The 23,435-nt window shown below is 52.7% G+C and overlaps 1 protein-coding gene across 4 annotated transcripts in view; it reads left to right on the top strand.

Moving 5' to 3' along the window:
- Positions 1 to 22,638, top strand: part of DGKZ (diacylglycerol kinase zeta) — a gene marked incomplete at its 5' end in the record, with an annotated part of 47,145 nt that extends 24,507 nt beyond the window's left edge. For all 4 annotated transcript variants that reach the window (XM_084208362.1, XM_084208360.1, XM_084208361.1 and 1 more), the window contains 26 exons: positions 1,759 to 1,827; positions 2,242 to 2,313; positions 2,619 to 2,735; positions 2,832 to 2,903; positions 3,195 to 3,290; positions 3,561 to 3,643; positions 3,832 to 3,892; positions 4,297 to 4,410; positions 4,803 to 4,943; positions 5,460 to 5,538; positions 5,826 to 5,881; positions 6,923 to 6,985; positions 7,221 to 7,294; positions 7,406 to 7,517; positions 7,829 to 8,028; positions 8,324 to 8,424; positions 8,559 to 8,638; positions 9,999 to 10,068; positions 14,327 to 14,367; positions 14,960 to 15,150; positions 15,609 to 15,640; positions 16,394 to 16,437; positions 16,801 to 16,921; positions 17,449 to 17,485; positions 17,767 to 17,866; positions 20,250 to 22,638. In XM_084208362.1, coding sequence (XP_084064488.1) covers positions 1,759 to 1,827; positions 2,242 to 2,313; positions 2,619 to 2,735; positions 2,832 to 2,903; positions 3,195 to 3,290; positions 3,561 to 3,643; positions 3,832 to 3,892; positions 4,297 to 4,410; positions 4,803 to 4,943; positions 5,460 to 5,538; positions 5,826 to 5,881; positions 6,923 to 6,985; positions 7,221 to 7,294; positions 7,406 to 7,517; positions 7,829 to 8,028; positions 8,324 to 8,424; positions 8,559 to 8,638; positions 9,999 to 10,068; positions 14,327 to 14,367; positions 14,960 to 15,150; positions 15,609 to 15,640; positions 16,394 to 16,437; positions 16,801 to 16,921; positions 17,449 to 17,485; positions 17,767 to 17,866; positions 20,250 to 20,366 — 2,343 coding nt within the window. In that variant the 3' untranslated portion in view covers positions 20,367 to 22,638. The remainder of the gene's footprint in view (positions 1 to 1,758; positions 1,828 to 2,241; positions 2,314 to 2,618; positions 2,736 to 2,831; positions 2,904 to 3,194; positions 3,291 to 3,560; positions 3,644 to 3,831; positions 3,893 to 4,296; positions 4,411 to 4,802; positions 4,944 to 5,459; positions 5,539 to 5,825; positions 5,882 to 6,922; positions 6,986 to 7,220; positions 7,295 to 7,405; positions 7,518 to 7,828; positions 8,029 to 8,323; positions 8,425 to 8,558; positions 8,639 to 9,998; positions 10,069 to 14,326; positions 14,368 to 14,959; positions 15,151 to 15,608; positions 15,641 to 16,393; positions 16,438 to 16,800; positions 16,922 to 17,448; positions 17,486 to 17,766; positions 17,867 to 20,249) is intronic.
- Positions 22,639 to 23,435: the final 797 nt, after the last annotated feature.

Here is a 23,435-nt window from a genome sequence, read left to right on the forward strand (position 1 = left end):
CAAGTCTCCTGCAATTTGGAAGGAATCAGTATGGGCTCATTTCTGGCTTTATCACTCAGCCCTGACCTAGGTGCCACAGGTGGCAGTGGAAGTTGCCCACAGTAGTGGTATCAGACCCCTTCAGCCCATGTTGTAATGTACTGGGCATAAGCACTGGCCTGGAACCTGTCTGCTGACCTGCACTGGTGGAAGGAACTGTCAGCCTTCATGCTTCACCCTCCAGCCTGTGGAGCCAGTGTAGCCTGTACAGTGCTCTGGAGTGGGTGTGGGTGGCTCAGTCATGGGCCATTTTGGTAACAGAGCTGCCCCCAGCACACTGTGTTTGTGCTGGCACAGCAGACCTAGTTGTGGAAGGATGTTCAAACACAGGGCTGCCTGCTTTGAAATGCTGGCATGACGTCGTAAAGGGGAGCTTTCAGCATCACTTTAAACCTTCCTTTCTTGCTTTGTTTTTCTTTCTGTGCCTCCTTCCCATATTGCTCTTAATCTAGCTCCCTTATTTGGGCTTCTCTTACCTTTTGGGCTCTGCTAACAGCTTGCTGCCTCTGCTCAATTGTCTGTCTCTATTTTTCTTCTCTCCAGCCTCTACAAATCTTTTCTCCCTCCTCTTTCTTGCTTTTTCTTTTTTCTCACAAATTCTCCATCCTGTCTTTCTAATGCTTCTCAGTTCCTCCAAGGCCTCTTCCTTCCTGTTTCCCTAAAAAGATGCTCTTCTGGCCTTTGTGGTGCCAGGGATCTCCTTCAGGGTCAGCCCTTTCCCTAGATGTGCCTGCTTGGACCCAGAGCTGAGCTCAAGGCATAGCCCTCCTTCTGCTCCTACTGGATTAATATCCACAAAAGCCAACAAGACTCTTCATCCCCTCCTGTGTGCTGCACTTGGAAGAGGCAACACTGGAGCTGACCCCAACCTACTGTCAGTTTCTGTCTCTCATCATCATGATGCCAAAAGCTGTCCCAAAAGGAGCAGGATGTTGGGCCCTGTCATGCCAGTCTGTGAACTCGCACTCCCTTTCTCTTTTTGCTTCTCTCTCTGCAGTGCCATTCCCAGTCCAGGGCTGGAATAATAGGATGGGATTGAGGACAAGTGGTACTTCATTACAAAACTTCTGAATCCCTCACAATCACTTCTGCAAGTGCCAGCCCTGAACCCACTGTGAGCCTGTAGTCAGAGCAGAGGTGCTGGCAAGCAGCCTTGCTGCCCACGCTGGCACTGAAGCAAGCTCAGGATTGGCCTGGGGAAAGAGCAGGGGGAAGTGGGTGTGGAGGGCTTTGGGGCTGCCGCTCTTCTCGAGGAATGTGGAGTGAGGAGGTTCACTGCTTAGTTGCAAGCACTTCCATCTTCTTCCTGTGGGCACAAACTGTGTCTCTCCAGGGATTTTCACGCCTTCCACCAGCACATTTTTCACCTGGCACTAGGGGCATGTGGGCAGAGATGTTAAGGGACAGAGATGTGCTACTGCTTACCCACTCTCCATTGGATCTGCTTTGTGTGATTCTCAGTCTTCAGTTTCCCTGTCTTCCTTCCTATTTCTTCTGGTTTTAATTCCCTTTTCTTGGAACATCTTAATTTGGCCTCTTGTCCCCTGATTCTTTGGCTTTGCCTTCTCTTAGCGGGTGGGGGGGCTGGTCCCTATGAGCAGTGGTTTTGCTGCAAGAGCTGGCCTGTGTCCATTTCTTCTCCCTGTTGCTGTGTTCCCTCGTGCACTGGGCCCTTCACTTCTTTTTTTTTCAGTTTTCTTTTTTTTCTTTTCCGTTTAGCCCATTGTTGTCCGACATCACTGGGTGCACCGGAGGCGGCAGGAAGGGAAATGCCGGCAGTGTGGCAAGGTGAGAGGACATCTTGGACATTTTTCTCAGCCTGAAGGAAACCTAAGGTCAAGCCAGAGACATGCACAGGGCTTGGAACCAGGGACATCCCACCATTCTTGTTTGGCAGCAAAACCAAGACATGTGCCTGCTTTGCTCAGTGAAGCACTATGTAACTGCTTCCCACATAGAGTAGTTCTTCCCCTGGGCCCAACTAATCCCGAAAGAGACTGTCTTCTGACATGCTTTCCTTAAGCAATAAGGACACCCCTAGAGAGCACAGTGGCCTCCCTGGTGCTGTTGTTGTGGTTGGGACTGTCTGACAGGATCTGGAGGGTTCCAGCTGCAGGCATGCTCTCTTTGTTAATGTCTCTTACTGTTGGATGGCGGTAAACTGCAGGGAATTCCCTAAGCCTCTTGTCCTTTCTTCCATAGGGTTTTCAGCAGAAGTTTGCCTTCCACAGCAAAGAGATTGTAGCCATCAGCTGTTCCTGGTGCAAACAAGCGGTGAGCAGAGCCCCCCTGAATGCCTTACCAGTTGGTTCTGCACTAACGACCTCTGCTTTCTGCTGGGACTCCCCGAGCTGCTGCTCGCAGCCTGCCCTTAACAGCTCCCCCTGCTGGGAGAGGCTGTACTATGATATTTGCCAGCTCCTTTGAGAAACTCTCTTCATTGCCTTCCCGTTACAAAATTCCTGCATGGTTTCATCCAGCACTCCCTGCATTGGCATAGGGAACCTGAGAGGAGGAGATTGTGGCTATGCCCAGCAAACTGAGCAGCTGAGTTTTTTCTCTCTCTTCTCCTTGGCCAGTATCACAACAAAGTATCGTGTTTCCTGCTGCAACACATTGAAGAGCCCTGCTCACTAGGGGCTCACGCTGCTGTCGTGGTTCCTCCCACCTGGATACTGCGTGTCCGGCGGCCCCAGGTAAGTCACTTCAGCTCCTGGGGCTCTTTCACAGTTACCACTTGCCCTTACAGTGGCTCCTCACAGACTTTTTGTGTTTGTTTCTTTTCTCTCTAGAATCCACTGAAATCTAGTAAGAGGAAGAAGAGGACATCATTCAAGCGGAAATCCAGCAAAAAGGGGGCCGAGGTAAGATATGAGGGGACTGGGAATGACCTTGTCTTGGAAGGGCAGAGGGAATAAACAGTGAGGAGTGAGGCTGAGAATAAAAGTGGGCTTTTCTGTGTCTGTACTGACGTTACGGAGGTTAAGCTGGAGAGAGTGTGCCTGCTGGCAGGGTATATCCCAGGTACAAAGTTTATGGGGTGGCTTGGATGTGTTCTTCCTCCTGCTTCTGACCTGCATGATGTTAGGGCTCAGCTGGAAGTGGCAGTTTGCATTTCCCCAGCTTTCTTGAAGGATCTATGCTATCTCTTGCAGGAGGGGAGATGGAAACCCTTTGTCATCAAGCCCATGCCAGCTCCTCTCATGAAGCCCTTGCTGGTGTTTGTGAACCCCAAGAGTGGTGGGAATCAGGTATGGTCTTGTCTGGTATGTCTAAGAAGACACCTCTGTGAGGGCATTGCCATTTGAGTGCTGAGCTCTCATCACAGTTTTGGTGGTGCTTCAGCGGCACAAGAGGCCACAATGCCAGTTTGCTGCCCAGCAGTTCCTACCTCTGCCAGACTTTGCCTGTGTCCCCTCCAGAATGGTGTTTTCTTAGCCTGTCCCCAAGCGGGACCAGATGCCTCCTTCTGCTGTCCACTGGGAACTTGATATTACCTGAAGTCTTTTCTCTCCCCATAGGGAGCCAAGATCATGCAATCCTTCATGTGGTATCTCAACCCACGGCAGGTTTTTGACCTCAGCCAGGGTGGACCCAAGGAGGCGTGAGTACTGATGGGGCAGCACCTTCCTCTTCCCCCATCCATGTCCCAGGATTCCCCCCGAGAGCTCTTCCCCCAGCTCATAGAGGGAGACATGGATGTGGCTTTATGTATGCCAAGGGCTCTGAAAGGCAGCCGCTGTGTAACACCTTCAGTAACTGTCCCCTCCTCAACCTCCCTGTTCCCCACAGGCTGGAGCTGTACCGCAAAGTCCACAACCTCCGGATCCTGGCATGTGGGGGAGATGGCACGGTGAGTCTCCAGCCTGTCCATCCCCTGGTGCCGCTTTGCCCAGGCCTTTCCAGTGTGGACAGCAGCCCTCCTTGTTGTAATCCAGAACAGGGCAAACTGGGCACACTACACCCATGGTCCAGACGGTGGCATAGATGCTGTTGGTCCCCTCATGCACTGTTCCAGGGAGTGCTAGTCTAACATGTCTGGATTTGTAGCCGTTTTGAGGGCCAGTGTCCTCACTAGAGTTACTGATATCTCCTGCAGCACCTGATTAGAGCATTAAAGACTGTGAATAGCCTCAGTTGTGGCTAAGGAGACCCCATCTCTACCTCTCTGTCATCTCTAGTGCTCCAAGTCACCTCTGCCTGCCTGCTGTTCCCTGAGATAAGTAATGGTTTGTTTGCGCTCTCTTGCTTGAGCAGGTGGGCTGGATACTCTCCATTCTGGACCAGTTACGCATCAACCCCCCTCCTCCTGTGGCCATCCTACCTTTGGGGACAGGGAACGACTTGGCCAGAACACTGAACTGGGGTGGGGTAAGTGATGGGCACAAGAACCCACTGCTGACAGAGCAGGGCTGAGTGCTTCAATCCTTGTTTCAGACACATGGTTGGAGATTTGCATGGGCTTGTGTTTCAACTTCCTGTAAATACAGACCAACAAATAAGTGCAATTTGGATGTTGCTGTTCTTCTGACATTTGAATGGTTCTGCACTAGATTATACAAAAGTGACTGCCTTTTCAAACTTTGGAAAATTTTTAGAAGGAAGATGTGTTGTTTTAAATTTCAAGTACTGTTTTGTTGTGCATTCAAGTAGAGTTGATCTCTTCTACATCTTTTACTCTGAGATGCCTTACCAAAGCCTGCTGTCTGGGGTATCTCTCTGGGAGGCAGGCATGAGACTCCCCAAGTCCTTCTCTTCACCAGGGTTACACAGATGAGCCTCTGTCCAAAATCCTATCGCACGTAGAAGATGGGAACATAGTACAGCTCGATCGCTGGAACCTCCATGTGGAGCCAAACCCTGATGCAAACCCCGAGGAAAAGGATGAGGCAGCTGCTGACAAGGTGGGACACCTCCTCTCCATGTCTGTACCCTGTGCTAGAGGTCTGCATTCTCTCTTCTGCCACTGGCTCGGGCAATCCCAGCACTTGGGCTACATTCTTGGGTTGGTGTTTCCCTCTCACTCCTCCAATTCCACCATTCTGTTCATGGCTCTGAGCCACACCACTCATAGCAAGAGTGTTTATAGAGTTCACAACTAAATGCCTACCAAAGGTTTTTAACTGCAACTTGCAACAGGTATAAGCCCAGTCTTCTGTGACTGTTTTCTTTAACAGAAACATGGGTGATTGCAGAAACCTCAGAGAGCAGAGTGTGTCCCCTTGGACCGTTTCCCTTACCCCTAGGAGCCAGGAACTAATCCATCATCTCAGGCTGGTGATCTCTGTATTTTCCTAGGGAAAAGGCAAGCAGGGTCCCTCAGCCTCATGAGCACTGTAATGGCTCTGCTGTAACCTGACCTCATCTGTGCCATGGGCACATGCTGGCAGACTCATCCTTATTTCTCCTTTCCATTTCAGCTCCCTTTGGATGTCTTTAATAACTACTTCAGCCTTGGCTTTGACGCACGGGTGACGCTGGAGTTCCATGAATCTCGAGGTACAGGGCAGTGGCAGGACTTGGTCAAAGTCTGTGGGATGGGCCTGTTCTTGTTGGTGGGTTCCTCAGGAAAGGGAACAAGAGAATTGCTTCAGGGACAGAGCTGGAGGTGAAACACGAGGAGCAAGTCCAAGCTGCAAAGGGGGAAGAGGGGTGCCTGCAAAGGAAAGAAGCTGGGGGCAGACCCCTGGCTGAAGCTGGCTGGAGAGCTGTGTCTGAGGAGAGCTGGCAAGTGAAATATTTCCATGTGTAGGCCAGTGACCTGGACTTTTTTCTCCTTTCCCTAGAGGCCAACCCAGAGAAGTTCAACAGCCGGTTTCGGAATAAAATGTTCTATGCTGGGGTGAGTGTGTGGGGGATATCTGAGCCTGCCGTCATAGCAGCCTTAACGTCAGCTGCAGCACAGGCATGGACCTGCCTCCTGCCTGAACCCTAAACTCACCCATTTAAGCTTCATGGACCATCGCATGCACCCAAGCTAAGCCCCCCAGCCCAAAGCTGGAAGGTTACTGGAGAAATGCTGCAGTGCTGGGAGTCACAGCTCCCCTTTGGCTGTGAGTGCTGCTGGCAGTACAGCTTGCTCCGTGGCCTGCAGTACAGTTGCTGTATTGATCTCCTGCCACTATTGTTCTTGATCTCAAGCTCACGGGTGGTCACCCAGGCAGGACCTCCCTGGAGCTGTGGGAAGGCAGACTGTCCCCCTGCAGAGGAAAAGGAAGCCTTTCCTTAGTCTGCACACTACTTTGGTCTTTTATTATATACTGTGGACCGGTTACAGCTTCCTGGCTAATTACACCACCCTCCTGTGTCTCACCTCTAGATCTTTGCATCACAGTATCATCTTTGTTCCTCTGTCTCCCCATCCTCAACATACAACTTTCTAGCCATGTGTCTGGTGAGTGGTATTCGAGCAGTACTAAAGGCTTAGTGCTGCTCTGTGCCATCTCGCATCTGTCCTGCTTGTGTCTCTGGCTGTCTGCACAGTTAAACCCAAAGGGATTCATGCTGTCCCTCTTGGAATCTCTAGGTGGGGTCACTTCAGCTCTGTTTGGTGGTACTTCATCTCAGCTTGAGATTGAATTTGTCTCTTGTTACTTGATTCTCACTGGAGGAGACTCATCTTGTCAGCTCTTCCCTGAAGTCAGGACTGGGCTGGGAAGGGAATGCTAGAGCATGTTACTGAAGGTGCCTCAAAGTTTTTAGTAGGCAAAATAGCAAGAGGAGTGGATCAGGTTGTTTTGGAGGAGAAGAGGACTTCTGAGAGTGGATGGAAAGGGGGTTTGCAGGTTTGAGCAGCTGAGGTCTGTGTCAGGTCAGTGGCAGGCTTCCTGGCTGCCCGTTCTGGTGAACACCTGGGCACTAACTCTGTCTCTTACCTTGGCAGACGGCATTCTCCGACTTCCTCACCGGGAGCTCCAAAGACTTGGCGAAGCATGTCAGGCTGGTTGTGAGTGTGATGGGGTGCTCTGGTCCAGGGAGGGGGTTAGCTGTGGAGGTGTGAGGAATGTCCCTTGGCACACTGAGTATGTCAGGGCTGGGGAGCTTCCTGAGAGCATCAACTTCCCCTGACTCGGAAAACGTTCACTGTAGGTAGCGGAGGAGGGAGGCCATTTCTTCCTAAGTGGGTAGGATGGACCAGGCTCCCCCTTACAGCAGCCTGAATAGCCCTGTGTTGTCTCTAGTGTGATGGGATAGACCTGACCTCCAAGATTCAGGACCTGAAGCCCCAGTGCCTGGTCTTCCTTAACATCCCAAGGTGAGCACTCCCAGGACCTGTCTTCATATGCTGGGCTTTTCATACCTGTGCTATAGATCCCTGCCTGGGTTTGGGGTGCCAGTCCAAGCATTTCTTCTTGTCCTTTCACAGGTACTGTGCAGGTACCATGCCCTGGGGCAACCCTGGGGAACACCATGACTTTGAGCCCCAGCGCCATGATGATGGTTGCATTGAAGTTATCGGCTTCACCATGACATCACTGGTGAGTTAGTGCTGTTGCCAGTTGTAGGTAGCAACCAGGGCAATGAATGGTCCCATTGACCAGGTGTCAGCCAGCCCACAGCTCCACAGATCTTCTCTGGAGGAGTTGTGGTGCTGGCCTATATGACAGTGTCTGCTCTCTAAGTTTTAGGTGAGATGCTGTCATGCCCTGGTCTCTGCGAGTCCCTTCTCACTGAAATCATACCTGAGACCCTCAGAACTTGGTTCACTTGTAACATCCAGATGACAATGAATGTTCCCCTCATCCACGTCTTGGTCCATGTTCTGCTCTCACTCTGGACCCTTTCACAGGCTGCCTTGCAAGTCGGTGGCCATGGGGAGCGGCTCTGTCAGTGCCGGCAGGTGGTTCTCACCACATCCAAGGCCATCCCCATGCAGGTAGATGGAGAGCCCTGCAAGCTGGCAGCTTCCTGCATCCACATCTCTCTGCGCAACCAAGCCAACATGGTGCAGAAGACCAAGCGGCGCAACTCCATGCCTCTGCTCAATGAGTAGGTTCCTCAGACTGATCTGCCACCTCCTCTCCAAGGAAGGATGGTTAACAGGGAAAGGGATGGGACTGATCCTTGACTGGCAGAGGCATTTCAGTCCTTTCTTGGGTAGGGTCTGGGAAGGGATTGGATCACAGAAGTGAGACCGGATCCTGATACTGGAGAAGCTTCTGGTGCCAAGCTCTTCACTCCAGTCTATACAATACTCTTGCCTATTTGGAGGGATTAGGGGAGTAAGGAGAAAGCAGGGTGTCACTTTCTGATATCTTCCTTTTTCCTTGCCCCCTGCACACAGCCAGCAGCCAGTGCCCGAGCGGCTGCGGATCCGGGTGAACCGCGTCAGCATGCGCGACTATGAAGCACTGAACTATGACAAGGAAATGCTCAAGGAAGCCTGTGAGTGACCTGCTGAGTGACCAGGGGGTGGGAGCTGCAGTCCCCAAGTCTGGCAAAGCCTGTAGCTAAACTGTGAGGTGTTGGGAATGGGGCATGGGCTGCTCCCTGAGTTGAACCTGTGCCCTGTCCCACAGCTGTGCCATTGGGGATCATAGTGGTTCCAGGAGACAGTGACCTGGAGTTGTGCCGGACCCAGATCGAGAAGCTGCAGGAGGTGAGTCTGTGTGAAAAGTGGTCATAGCTTAATACTGAGGATGAAGAGACTCAGGGAAAGGATTTCTAAGCCACCTTGACCTCCACACACCACCACACACACTCTTGGTTTGGGTCACTCTTAGAGGTCACGGTTTACTTTCACCATGTGGTGGAGGCGGGGTCCCAAGCTGGATGCCTTGTTGCTCCCTGCTGTCTGGCAGCTTCTTTTTCAGCATTGCTCTTCTGACTGTTCTCCAAGCCCAGAAAGTGACTCTGAAAAACTACAGGGTAGTATGAAAAGCCAGCACACATCCTGCAGGGGCCTATAACCATTCAACCCTTCACAGGCTCTGTGTTTCCTGTCACAGCTCTGCCTTCTCCAGGTGCCTGGATTAGTTTTATAACCCCTCCCATTCTTCTCATTTGCAGGCACTAGTTTTTGTATCCTTGCCAATGTACTAGCACGTGTCTGTGACCTGTACACAGACTGTGTTACTCTTGCTCCTGGTGAACAATGCCTTCTAAGCTGATAGTGTGGCTTCTGGTATTGCACAGAAGATTGAAGGGACCTTTCTTAGTCTGCTGTTAGCTGGCTCTTGTGCCTGTGGGAATCCCATCCATTGTATATGCAGAGTCCCTAAGAGCTGAGTTGCAGAGCTGCTGGCCTGGACTGGCACTCTGGCATCTGCCTGTTGCTGTGCCTGCTCTTTATGCGTGTCCCCTGCCCACTTTGTGCCCAGGCACTGGTGAGGACACACAGGCAGGCACATGGCTAGCAGCTCCTGGGTTCACAGGATAATGCTCTCCTGCTGTGTCAGTGTGGTAGACAGATGGCCCTGCAATCTCCTGCACCATTAAAACTGTGGCTGGTGTTCCTTGGTCGCCTCATGGTTTACCTCTTCTCACTCCTTGGGCAAGCTCTGTGCTCTGATGTTAAAGCCAGGCAAGGACCACGTACCTTGGCCAGACAGTGTGTCAAGCCAGATATGGCAGCACTCCAGTGGGATGAGAGAGGGACTGGGGGGCTGCCCAGACACAGGCTGTAACAGGACACCTTGCTTTTCTGCAGGATTTCCCTGCACAGCCCTCTGCTTTAGAGCGCCTGCTCTTCCAGGTGTGTATAGCCTCTCTCTGTCCTCTGGGCCCATCTGTCATGTCCACTGTGCCAGTGTCAGGGGCGCATCTTGTGACACTGCTCTACAGTCAGCTCCAGTCTGTCCCATGGTGCTCCCTGTTGCAGTGTGCTGTGCCTGTGTTCAGTTTCATCCAAGTACCTGTGGTCCTCTATGTTTGCAGGGACCTCCCAAAGCAGGAGCAATGCTCTGAAGAGAGATGCAGAGGCCATAAGCTACGTCTTTATCCTCTCTTTTATTATGCAGGAGGGAGATGGAGCCAAGCCGAAGACACCATCATTCCAGAAGCTGTCACCCAAGTGGTGCTTCCTGGACTGTGAGTATCACCCTCCACTAGGAGCATTGACTGGGTCTGATGATGTGCTGGCAAGGTCCTTTGATCTGCTAGCTCAGTGGTGGTAGGGGATGGAGATCCACATGGCTGCAAAGATCCAATGGTTATCGATGCCTTAGAAACCACAGAAGCACTTGAGAATTAGGGCATAGGAATTACAGCTCCTGTGCCCAAAAAAGTGGAGGAATCAGTAGCCCAACTGAAGTGCATCAACACCATTGTATGCAGCATGGGCTACGAACAGGAGGAGCCAAAAGATATGGCAGAGCAAGAAAACTATGACATAGTTGCCATTACAGAGACATGGTGGGACAAGTCACAGAACTGGGGTGCTGCAATGGATGGCTATAAACTCTTCAGAGGGGACAGGCAAGGAAGGAGACCAAGCTGATCTCTTCTTATGTCGAGGTGACTTGCTCCATGGATGAGTGAAAAGCTGTGGATGTTGTCCACCTGAACTTCAGTAAAACGTTTGACACTGTTTCCCACAGCATTCTCCTGGGGAAACTGGTTGCCCGTGGCTCACTTGAGTTCACTGTTCACTGGCTAGAAAACCAGCTGGATGGCCAGGCCCAGAGAATGGTTGTGCCTGGAGTTACATCCAACTGGTAGCCAGACACCAGTGGTGATCCCCAGAGCTCAGTATCAGGCCTGGTCCTGTTTATTGTCTTCATCAGTCTGGATGAGATCAGGCACACCTCAGTCACTTGCAGACAAGTTGGGTGGAAGTGTTCATCTGCAGGAGGGCAGGAAGGCTCTGCAGAGGGATCTGGACAGGCTGGATCAGGGGCCAAGGCCAATTGCAGGAGGTTCAAAAAAGTAAAGGTCTTGCCCTTTGGTCACAACCACCCTGTGCAGTGCTGCAGGCTGGAGGAATGGGGGCTGGAAAGCTGCCCAGAAAAGGACCTGGAAGTGCTTGTCGATGGCAGCTGAACATGATTCAGTATGTGTGTCTGTCAGGATCTGATTACTAATGTTCTTAGGAATGCCCCTGCCCAAATTAAGGTGAAAATGACACCATACATCAGTGACAATAGTATGGGTTTTATTTGACTGTAAATATGAGAGAGAGAAATAGAAAATAGATGGGGGGACAGAAGGAGAGTAACAGGGACAGGATAAGAAGTATCACCACTCCATGGATCCCAGTGATGCTCCATTCATCCTCTCCAGCTGGTCTTCTTGGTGGTGAAGGTCCCCTCAAAAAGAATAGAATCTGATGGGTTAATATACACTCAGGCCATGTAGGAAAATCCAAGCACCTCCCTGGAGTAGGGGGGGAGTTTGTCATTGTCTCTTCCACATTTGTTGCATTACGTGCAGTCCTGTGGTGCAAGGCCTCAGGAATGACTATGGGGGCACTTTGGGGGGCCTTTGATGGATTAGTGCCCCCCCTCACCTGCCCCTCACGTGAATGTCCCATGGATGTTGCCTTCCCAGGGTCGGGGGTTCCATAGCCAGTTTGTGCAAGGGAGGATGGGTTCACAGCCTCTGACCCCCCACCTCAGTTGCAGGGGGGTGGGGGCGTGGGGTGTGAAATCTGTGCAAACCTGCTCCCAGCAAATGGGTCTGTGGGTCTCCCCCACACCAAAGCAAGCCAAAGATGATTCTTAGCATTACTGCTGGGTTTGGCTCACATTCTTGTCCTTGTTTAATTGTTTGTTTCAGGTGATTGAAGAATGGGTTTTCCCTTTATTTAATCTCAGCAGTTTAACTTTCAGTCCAAAGTTCCAGTCAGAAATCTTCGGGGATGCTTCTTTGGTTGTAGCTTCTTTATATAGTTTTTTTACAGTTATAATGAGTAAAACTTTATATCAGTAAAGTTGAGGCATGAACTATTTCAGTCTCTGGCAGTGTCCAGGTGGCCAAGGACAGTGGCCTCCTGGCCTGGATTAAGAAAAGTGTAGCCAGTGGGACCAGGGCAGTGATTGTTTCCCTGTACTTGGCCCTGGTGAGGCCACACCAGAAATCCTTCATCCAGCTTTGGGCCCCTCACTCCAAGAAGGACATTGAGGTGCTGGAGCGTGTGCAGAGAAGGACAGTGGAGCTGGTGAAGGCTCTGGATCACAAGTCTTAGGAGGTGTAGCTGAGGAAGCTGGGGTTGGTTATCCTGGAGAAAAGGAGGCTGAGGGGAAACCTTATCACTCTCTACAACTACTTGGAAGGAGATTGTGTCAAATCTTGTTGGTCTCTTCTCCCAGGTAACAAGCAAGAGGATGAAGGGAAATGAATGACCTCAAGTTGCATCAGGGAGGCTTTTCCTCACTGAAAGGGGGATCAAGCATTGGAACAGGCTGCCCAGGGAAGTGGATGAGTCCCCATCCCTAAAGATACTTAAAAGATGTGTAGATGTGGCACTTAGGGATGTGGCTTTGTGGTGGATTTGGCCGTTGGACTCAATCTTAAGGGTCTTTTCCAACCTAAGCAATTTTTTTGATCATCCTGTGGTTCTATGAACTTGGGGGGTGAGAGAACAGACCTTCCGTGACAAGCGACAGGGAACCATTGAGGCTTGGGACTCACGGATGTTGGGGTCTTTGGGGCTGAGCACAGCAGTGCTTTCCCCCAGGCTGCGTGTCTGGCTGCTGACCCGGAGTGGAGCAAGGGGAGTCTGTGGTTCTCTTGCCTCTGGAGCTGAAGGCAGTTTGGTGGCGTGTGTATGTCACTGCGGGACTGCTGGGGATGCTGTCCTGTGTTGTGCAGGCAGGGGGCCCCCCTGCTCCAGCATGCCCGGAGCCGGGCTCACCATGAGCATAGCAGTGTTATGGGAGAGCAGCCTCTCTGCTGGGCTTCAGCTGCTGCTTCTCCCCTGCCTGAAAGTAGCTTTCTCTTCTCCCTTTGCCTTCTCTGACCAAAAACCTCCCTCTGTACCTGGAAGCTGGCTGAGTGAAATGCCCATTGGTAGCATTTCATCACTCTGATATCCCCACAAGCAGCACGTAGACCACAGCAGAGCACAGCCATAGGTTGCAAAGTGCGCCTGGGAAGCCTCGCGCTAGGCAGAGAGGGTGCAACTTCTCCCTTCAAGGTTCTAGCCCTGTGTATGGTGTTGCTGGTGATGCTGCTCCCCTGTTTCACTACCAGGACTGCTGTACCGGGGCCACTTTCCGTTCTGCCAGTCTCCCAGCAGCAGGTTCTGGGCTCAGGAAAATGTGTCAGGAAGGAGATTAGAGTCTCATTCAACACAGCACAGGTTCATTCAAGTAGCTGAATTATAGGCCTTGAACAGTAGCTCCCTGGATGCAAATATCCAGGATAAACATGGCTCTTTCACTCCTCTCACCTGCTCTAGCACATCCCCACTCTGTTTGCAGAGAGACTTCCTTGGGTCTGCGAGGATCCCACTGTAACAACCTCTCCTGGACTGGCACCAGCAGCCTGTCAGGATATTGGGGAAATGCTGCCCTGCATAGGAATCCAGCTGTCCTGACACTGTGCTTTTACTTATCCTGGTCTCCCTTGGTGATGTCCTAAATCCATAACCCCTCCCTGCTCCCCTGGGGGTGGTGGCCATGAGTGTCTGGCTCCAGCATAGCCACTTGCTCTGTTGGAGCTCCTCTCTCTCTGTGGTGATCTCTTCTCCAAGGAAGAGGGATGCACTCAGACAGGCTTGAGGCTGATTCGAAGCTATCCTGCCATCCTAGGAGACAGGGACTTGGATCTACAGCTGGTGGTGGCATGCTCTGTTGTGCCTGGCAGTCACATGCTCTGAGTGGCCTCATAAAGGTCCTTAGTCAAGTCAGCAGGAGGCTGAGCCCTCTCTTCTCTCAGCCTCCTGTAGTGCTCCCATTTCTGAGCACTGTTCAACAAGGTGCACCATGTTAATCACAGCAAGTGAATGCTGAGATGTACACTGCATAGCTCCGAGCTTCATCTGCTCAGAATAATGCTGGAGCACCTGAAAGCCCCCAGAAAGGCCATGGCATCAGCTAGTTGTGTTCCTGCCTTACCTGTGGCTCCCTGCTAGGAGTCATTAAGGAGGAAGAGATAGCAAGCAAAGGCGTGTTTCATGGGGACATGGTGGTCTCTAGGCCTAAGAGACTGCCTCTAGGGTGAAGATACAGCAGATTCATGAAGGGAAGTGGTTTGCTCCTGGTCAGGGGCTGCTGTTTGCTTTGCTGTACCCTCTGTGCAAGCCATGAAGTGGCTGGATAGCTCACTGTCACTCACAGTGGGAAGAGGCCATCTCCCTTGTCTCGCACCAAGGATCAGCTTGTCTCGTTCTGTTCCTGTCTTACAGCAACCACGGCCGATCGGTTCTACAGGATAGACCGTGCACAGGTGAGTGCAGCCTCATCCTGCACCGTCATCCCCTGGGAAGGTGCTTGGGTGTCCCACCTGCACACAGACCAACAGGCAGGCATAGCCTTAGGGCCACACAGGTCTCATACCACTGCCCTGGCCTTTGGCATCCCCCAAAGGGATGGCATGACGAGCCTGGCCCAGGACCAGGCTCAGCATCTCCAGGGGTCTAGAGAACAGGGAAGAAGCCTGGGTGGTAGCGCAGAGCCTTGGGTTGAAAGCTGCCTGCAGGGCCCTCCAGTGCAGCAGGTAAGGTATAACAAACATAGCAAGACTGGCCAGGGAACCCGCCAGCTGGGATCATCTTCACCAGTATTAGATACTTTCCCTAATGATCTGGGAAGGGGGATGTGGAGATAAGGTTTACAAGGTTGCTAAGTCGGCAGGAGATAGGAAGCCTGAAAAGAGCAAGGAGATGCAAAGACTCCCAGAAACAAGACTGTTCAAGCCACTATTGCTCTGCTGTGCAAATGGGTGGGCCACAAACCCACCCACTGGGATATGAAGGGATGTAGTTTTGCAGAAGTAGGTCTTGCTTCTAAGGAAGCATGTCCTGACTTGTGTCTTTCAGGAACACCTCAACTATGTGACAGAGATCTCTCAGGATGAGCTCTATGTGCTGGACCCAGAGCTAGTGGTCACTCAGACTGTGAGCACTTCTCCTGCTATGCCTGACCTCGTGGACTCATCTGCCACACCCCCTGGGCACCATTTTGCATTTCCTTCCTGTTCCTCCTCTCCACCCTCCTCTCCTGCCCCCAGGTGAGTCTGAAATGAGGGTGCTGGGCCTCAGGAAGAATGGGCAGTGATGGGAGAGCTAGGGTTGGCTTCACAGCATTGATCCCTGGGCCAGATTATAGGGGAGCTGGAAGTAAGCAGGAATTCAGTGTTGAGTAAGACCAAGGGATGAGATGCAGTTCCTTGTTCCTCTGCCAGTGCTGCCCAAAGTAGTGGCTCAGCCATGGGGTCAAGCTCCAGCAGGTGGCCCATGGGGCAGAGGACAAGGGTGTCTCCCAGCCAAACCAAGGCTAGTGATGAGTATGGATGAGCAATGGCACCAGGAGCAGCAGTAGAAATGGGAGTGGGGATGGGGAAGGATCAGATCAGGGAAGGAGTGCCACTGGCAGGATTCTCCATCCCTCTAATGGTGGCATGCCCATTAGGGCCATCTGCTCCCAGGACTGACAGGGTTAGTTACACTTTCTCTTCTTCCCTTCCAGCGCTGAGCTTGAGCACTGCCTCCCACATAAGGGTGAGTGGAGTCCTACTCCTGGTCATACCCCCTCTCAGGTTGCACTTTTGTTTTCCTGCCATGGGTTTTTTTGGCCTATCCTTTCCCTGGTGAGCAGGGAGGAGCCCTGTTGTTCCATGCATTCTGAAACATGGAGCCCTGTAGGCAGGTGACCCAGAAGTGAGCACAGGAGACCTGACTGTGATTTGTGGAGTGGCCCAGCCAGGCACCTTCCCAGCTCCAGCATGTGGGAAATGATGTGGCAAGGGGTTAATCCCCCACCTGCAGAGCTGAGCGCTGTGGACTGGGTTGGGAGGCTGTCTCTGCCTCTCCCTGGGGAGGTGGGAGCACTAGGTCAGGGGCCTCACCAAGCTGAACTAATGGAAAGAGTTTCCTGAAGCTTGATTGGAGTCTGGAGGTGTGAGTGAGTCATTGGTGAGAGGCATCTTGGCTGCTGGCTGATGCCTAGGAGACCTGCTCCCCATTTTCATCACAAGTTATCCTGCCCAAGGGCAGAGACGACTTCCCCTGCACCTCCCTGGGGCTGAGATCTGGCTGCATCCCTAGTTACATGGTGTCTCTTTCCTTTCCCTGGCTTGTTCCTTTTATTCCTGAAGGTGGAGAACCCATGTAAATGCAGTGTGACCAAGGGGTTAATTCCTGGAGGAGCTTGTGCACCTGCTCCACACCTCTAGTGCCCAACTCTTGTCTCCAGGATTGGATAAGCAGTGTTCCAGATTGACTTTTCTGACCCTGACGCATCTCTCTTTGCAGATGACCTTCTGATAGAAGCTGCCAAGAGTGGCAACTTCAGCAAGGTAGGTGCTCCAGTAGCCTGCTGCAATGAGCAACCAAGGCTGGCTCCTAGGCTGGTGTGCCTTTTGGGCTAAGGGAAGCCCTGCCAGCCCTGCTCCCCAATTGCCGTGGAGCAGCACCTGTCAAAGGCCTTCCTCCAGGAGTGGTGGCTAGAAACCAGGCAGTCTTCTGGCAAGGGGCCCTGGTTCATCTCCTGGGAGACACAAAGGGAAGGGAGGAGAAGGGAAGGGACTTGGTAACATGGCTGAGCTGGACAAAGCTCCCCACCACGTATCCACACAACCAGTCAGACACTCCAGGCACATAATGCTGGGGCTTGGAGCTGGGAAATGCAACTCATCCTGAGCAATCTGACAATCCTGTAGTTCCAAGAGCTGCACCGAGCTGGAAGAGACCTGATGGTGCGAGATTCCTCGGGCCAGACTGTCCTCCACCATGCTGTCAAATCAGGAAGCAAGGACATCGTCAAATACATCATCGAGAATGGTGAGCTGGAGTCAGAGTGCCACTCTTAGCAAAGGAGCCTGGCAGACCAAAAAAAAAAATCAACCTTCTGCTCAGAGGGAGTGCTCCTGGGCTTAGATCCCTTTCCTCTGCTATGTCATCCTTCTGGTGTATGGGCTTTTCCTGGCATCTGTCTGCCAGTACTGGGGTATCCTCATGGCCATTGCTGCATCCTGGCAGGGATCAGCTTGTCTCTGGGAAACATTTCTCAGTATCTTGCTTCTGCCCTCAGGGCAGCTGACCGGTTGTTTTTGGCAGTTCCCACTGAAATACAGACAGCTTTATTTTTATTTAGATATTTCTCTGTAGTGTGTCCACAACCACTTCTTTCCTGGGATCAGCTGGGCTCAGATGTCATTGCTGACCTGAGTTCTTTGGAGCTAGGACTTTTGCAGGCAGCATGAAAATAGCAGCCCCTATGGAATGATGCAGACTGTGACCAGGGAGTAGGCAGGTCTGTCTCTGCCCCAGAGCCAGGTCTCATTCACCTGCACTCTTTCTTTCCACAGCTCCTTCAGAAATCCTTGATGCCACAGAGGAGGAGAAGTAAGTCGCTGCCTGACTTGCATTACCTGTTGGCCAGACCCTCTGTGAAGTGACCAGTTATAGGGGCACTTCAGCTGCCCTTGTTCTAATTGCCAGCCATTAGTCCCAGTCCATTTTGGACAGACTGCCCCTGAGTAGCACCCCCCTCCTCTGCCTGGACAAACACACAACTTACCATCAGCTGCTGCTGCTGCTGAATTGCTGTCTCTTGCTGCCACCTGCATGTGCTGATTGTCCCTGTTCAGGGGGACATCTCACATCTCCTGCTTTCTCCTCCTCAGCGGTGAAACCAGCTTGCACCAGGCTGCAGCCTTACGCCAGCGCACTATCTGCCACTACATCGTGGAGGCTGGGGCCTCGCTCATGAAGACAGACCTGCAGGTGACAGCGGGAATGGTGGCAGTGGGGCTTTCTAGGGTGACCAGAGGGCTGAGAGCCAGCAGGGGAGCAGAGCAGGGGTGCTTTGGGTGAGGTGTTTGCCAGTCAGAGAGGAGCTGACATGGAGTACCCATGCTTGCCCAGTAGAGCCCAGCTACAGAGGGGTTAAATCCCTCTCCTCCTGGTGCTTCTCTCCCTGTTGTTTTATTAAATTAGCAGCAAGGGGCTGGAATGTCTCATCCCTGTCTCCCCCTTCCCACCCTCAGGGGTCAGAGCAAGGACATTCTCCCTCCCAGCTGCAGGACTCCCCTGCTCTCCCCCACCGGCAGTCATGATGGGGGATCCGGGAGCTCCTCTTGGTGGATAAAGCTGGCCTGTGGGGAGCAGGCACAAGCAGTGGCAGCACTTTCTCTCACATGCCGAGTTAATTGAGCTGTGCCTTAGTGTCAGGGAATTGTGCCAGCCCTGGCAGAAGAGATGCAAAAGGGGAGGGCTTGAGGCCATATTTTGGTACAGGAGGTTCCCTGGGCTGGCATATGGCAGAAAGAATGTGGTCAGATCTCTCTGCTGGAGGTTTGTAGTGATGGGCTGTAGCAGAGGTGATGTAGAACAAGCCAAGAAGGTGTGATCTGTGGGTCTGGGACACCTATTAGGAGCCCAGTTGAGGGGTGCTGGTGATGGTGGAGCTTGGGATTCAATTTAGACAATGCACATCTCTGTTTGCTGGCTGCCAGGAGAATGCAGTACAGATAATCTCTGGCTCCCCATCTCTCTTCCTTGGTCCTGTCTAAGGCTTAGCCCTTGCACAGTGACCAGAGTGGGGCTGGCCTAAATGAAGACTCAGCTGGCAGAGGCAAGTGGAGAGGGCAGTTTGGGGTGCATGGCCCCTCTCTGTCCCCAGCTCCCTCATTTGTCTGAAGAAGAGGAACAGCCCCCCGCCTGCCAGCACAAAAGAGAGCCTTGCCCAGGCATGCGGCTGCCCCAGGGAATGGGTTTGCACGTGCCTGTGCAAAAGCATGTCGCATGTCGGGTTTGTGGCTGCCTGGGGACCCTGCTGTGCTGCTGCACTGACCTCTCAGGGGCTCAGGGTCACAGCCTGCCTGCACAGGCAGGATCCACCTCATTAGAAACCTCAGCGGCATACCTGTAGCATGGGTTTGGAGCAGACTGATCCTGCTCCCTGCAGTGGTGAGGGAGGCTGAGCCTTATCAGTTGGACTGCCTCAGTCCAGCTGGGCAGGGAGGCCCTGGCAGCTCCGGTTTCAGGCTGCAGGCAGGCAGTGTTGCAGAGGGGCTTCTTCAGGGGAACAGGAAAGAAGCTTAATTCCTCCTCTGTTAAATGAGTGATTGCATTCAGGGGATGTGGGGAGGAGGCCATCAAGGAGAGCCAGCACCAAACACAGAGTGGTCTCCATCCCCTGATGGTGTGGCTGCTGGGGGTTGGGTGTAGGACCACGGAGTGTGCCCAGTCTTGGGATGCACATCCCAAGGAGATTTCTTACTGCATGATACCTCTCTGCAGCCACACATGGATGAGTTTTTGTGCACAGCCACATCCAGGCCCAGTGGAGGACTCTGCATGTCTGACCATTGTTCCTGATGGAGAAATATAGCTGGGGGCTGCTCAGAGGCCCCGGCACACTGCTGCAGCTGCCTTTGTCCTGCTGTGCACCAGGCCATGAGCCGGGCAGGATGGGTATCCCTTCCAGGGCTGGTTTTCAATAGCAGCGGAAGGCACCAGGTTTCTGTGGCCTTTCTCAGTGGCACAGCAAAGCCTGGGCACTTGGAGAGGTGGAGCAAGGAGCAGAGCGGTGGGGGGAAGGGGGAGAGGAGACAGAGCTGGGAGCTGTTAACAGATTTACTTTTTATGGAGTGCGGGAGTTCATTAGTGGACACAATCCAGATGGCTGCAATAAGCTGGTGAAATGTGATCCTCCTTTGGGAGCTGGAGCACGCTAGCCAGGCTGTGAGAGGGAAGGGGGGTTGGTATGCTTGGGCATTCCCCAGACATACCCCTCATTCTTCACCCTTTCCCGCCTGCCTCTCCAGCACAGGGGAAGAGCAGGTCAGGGGGACAAGTCTTTGTCTCTTCTTGGGTGACTTGTGTTGCCCAGGGTCAGTCATATCCTAGCCCATGCCTGGAGCTGATGGCCCTTCAGGGGACAGCTCCCAGGCCTGCAGTAGTCAGGCTCCTCAGGAACACACTTTGATCCCATGGTGAGCACATGGACGTTTGGCTGCCGCCTGACTTGGGGTTTGGCTGCAGGCTCTGCTGGACCCGGCCACATGGGGGAATGGGGACGATGAGGGAATGGGGATGCCTTTGGGTGCCAAAGCAGCCTTTAGGCAGCATTCAGTGCTCCTGACTTCTTGCCTCCCCTGCACAGGGAGACACCCCGAAGCACCGTGCTGAGAAAGCCAATGACCCCGACTTAGCTGCCTACCTCGAGAACCGACAGCACTACCAGATGATCCAGCGGGAGGACCAGGAGACAGCTGTGTAGTGCTTGGCGTGCCTTAGCCCAAGCCAGCTCATGCAGGATGAGAAGAGTACAATGCCAACTGACAGAGCTGTATCTGGCCCAACACTCCCCAGATGCCAGCCTGGTCCCTGGAGATGGATACAGAAGAGCTCTGCCCCAGGCTGGGCTGGAACTCTGTTTATGAGGACAATTAATATTTCAGACTTGAAGCCTGATTCTTTGTGTGTCCACCCCTTCACCTCTCATTCACCACATTCCCTGCCCTAGGTGGGCTCTATCCCCCAGCCATGTTGGAGCAGGCCAGGCTGAAGCCCCCAGGCACCCTTGTTCATAGGAGTGCTGGCAGTGCCCCCTCCACAGGCTCCTACCTATAATCCTTATGAGATATCATTGCTCAGCCCCTCTCTGCTGGCAGTGCCCCTCTTTAGGTGCTTGGCAGGTTTGTGTCCTGTTCCTCCTCCCCTGTCTGGCACAGCTGTGGGAGGCACAGGCTGCATGGACAGACTGCAGAGGCTGTGAGCTGCAGACTACCCCAAAGGAAGCACCATAACTTACTGGCCCTGCCTTCTCCCTCCTGAGGCTGCACCAGGTCTCTGTGTTGCCATGCCCTTCTCTTCTGCAGCAGGAGAGAAGTCACGTGTGCATCCAGCCTTTCCTAGATCATCTGGGTCTGGTGCAGCTATAAGTAGGGCAGCAGGTGCTCTCCTGATGGGCCTTTAGTGCTCAGTCAGCAATCTGACTCAGGGCTGGAATGGCATGGAGGAAGGCTACCAAACCCTCCCACCACACTTCCCTCCATGGGGCTAGGTGGAACAGTTTGCACACTCACTCTGCTGAGCATCTCTTTGTGAGCCGGATGGTGGAGAGCTGCACTCAACTGGTGCAGTGACAGCAGTGATGTCTGTTATATTTCCCAAATGGTGAGTTAGATTCAGCTGCCCTCCTTGCTTCAGTTTCCCCCCTCAGTGCTAGACTTTGCATGGGGCTGGACGGGCAGTGCTGGGGTCAGTGCTGCTCTCAGGGATCCCCCTCCTGCCCCCCAACCTGGCAACATCCATCCTCTTAGGCTGACTCCTGCTATTCCCCAAACTGGGCACAGGGCTTTGCAGGGAGCTTACCCAGCTGAGACACAACCCACCTGGGCAAACCATGAACTCTCCCTCTCCAGTTTTAGTAGAAAGAGGGATTTGGATTCGCAAGAGCCATCAGGGCTCCTAGCCCTGACTCATGTCTGCAGTGGGATGGAGTTTCACCAACTGCCTGCCATGGGGTATGAGGCACCACAATCCATCTCCCCTCTTGATGCTGTGAGCGCTTGATGCCAAGACGTCAAGCCAGACCTTAAGCAAGGCTTTTGCAGAACTGTGTCTCTGAGACCAGGAGGTGCTCACAAAGGAGGAAAGCTGATGGCTCTGAGCCTAGCAGACCTGCTTGGCACTTTTGGGTGGGCAGTGGTTGAGAAGGGGGTTGCTGTTCACATCTTGGCTCTAGGAGAGGATACTACTGCTGCCGTGTGTGATCTGTGCAGTCCCTCTGCATTCACATGCAGCTGTGCCCTCTGGGTAGTGCTGGGTGGCACTGTTTGAATCCCTCCTACTACCAAGAAAAGGGTATGAGGATACTGTAGGGAACCAGAATACCCTTCAGACTTTTTGCCCAGGGGTAGGATTTCCTTGAAGGATGGGGGATGTTGTACTGGGGAACAGAGGTGCAGGGCAGTGCAGGGTACCCAGGGGCCAGTGTCAGTATTAACAAATAATAATGATAGTGTACTATTGCATTGGCAGCTGGGACACTCCAGAAGTGCCTGGAGTTCTCATCAGCACTGCTGGCAGGCCATTAATAGATTCAGCACTGTCATCTTCTCAGAGGTTCACACCACTGCTGCCCTAGACAGGATGCCCAACTTGGCCCAGAGGCATTTAAAGCCTCAGCTTTCCCCTTTTTCCATTACAGTTTTTGTACAGGTAGTTGAGAGACACACTGTCCCCCTCCCTGCCTGGCCCCTCCGTGTGCCTGTGAGCTGAGTTGCTGTGCAATTCCAAGCCTGCTTATATTTTGGTGAAGAAGGAGGGGGTGTTGGTTACCCTGCCCCTGAGGGCAGGGGTTCTGTGCAATACCTGGGTCTGTGTTTCTTAGACACTGTTGTAGGATTGTATTTTTGTAACTATGTGAGGGTGCTGGCTCCAGCCGGCCCAGGGCCTGGCATGAGCTTGTGTTCCCATTGCTTTTCAACTTTGACTGTTTGGATGTTTTTGTTTCTTGCTATTGTAATATAGAGATTGATGTTTTAGTTCCTGTCTCCTTGCTGCATCCGCAAGATCACAGCGGGCACTGCACAACGGATGCCCTGCATGGCACAAACAAGGTTGGATCCCAAGGCTTCTGCCCCTGTCCAGACTTGGGGAGTACTTTTGGGAGTTCCCTGCTGGCCCATGTCCTTGTTCACTTCCTAGCACAGCATCCTTCTGGAACAGTTGCTAGATACAGGGTCTTTGTCCTGAGGGACCTTCTCCTCCATTCTGCATTATACATCAATGCTCAGTGTAATGTGGGAAAGGGAGAAAGTGCACTGCCTTCCCAAGTGATCCAGAAGGCCTTGGAAGTGTGAGTCAGCAGCCTGCTATTCCTCCTTGGGGCAAAGGCAGCAGCCCCAGCAGCTGCCACAGCTGTCAGTGGATTCCACAGCAGCATCCAGCCTCCAGTTTCAAAGCGTTTGTTGGCCTTTTTTTGTGGTGAGCTGTCCCCAGCCATGCTGCTCTGCGGGAGATGAGCCTGCCGGGGGCTCTTCCTATTCATTTCCAGCTCCAGCAGGGAGTCTTGGGCTTCTGCCTCCAGTGCTGAGCACTGAGAGTAGGGATTATCTCTGCCACTCTGGTGGAAGGACCGCTCTCTGATTACAAAAGCAGAGGATTAGGGACCCTTCTGCTTCCAGCCTCAGACTCATAAGGATGACTGTGGCCAACACACTTCTATCCTGTGGAGTTTTCTTTGAAAAAGGAGGTAATTGCAGTGGCTGATGGCATGCTGGTGATGGAGCCAATGGGTGATGAGTTATACTCATATCTCAGACTCATATTTCTAGGGGCA

The sequence above is a fragment of the Fringilla coelebs genome (genome assembly GCF_963513975.1).
Source record: "Fringilla coelebs genome assembly, chromosome: 6".
NCBI lineage: Eukaryota > Metazoa > Chordata > Aves > Passeriformes > Fringillidae > Fringilla > Fringilla coelebs.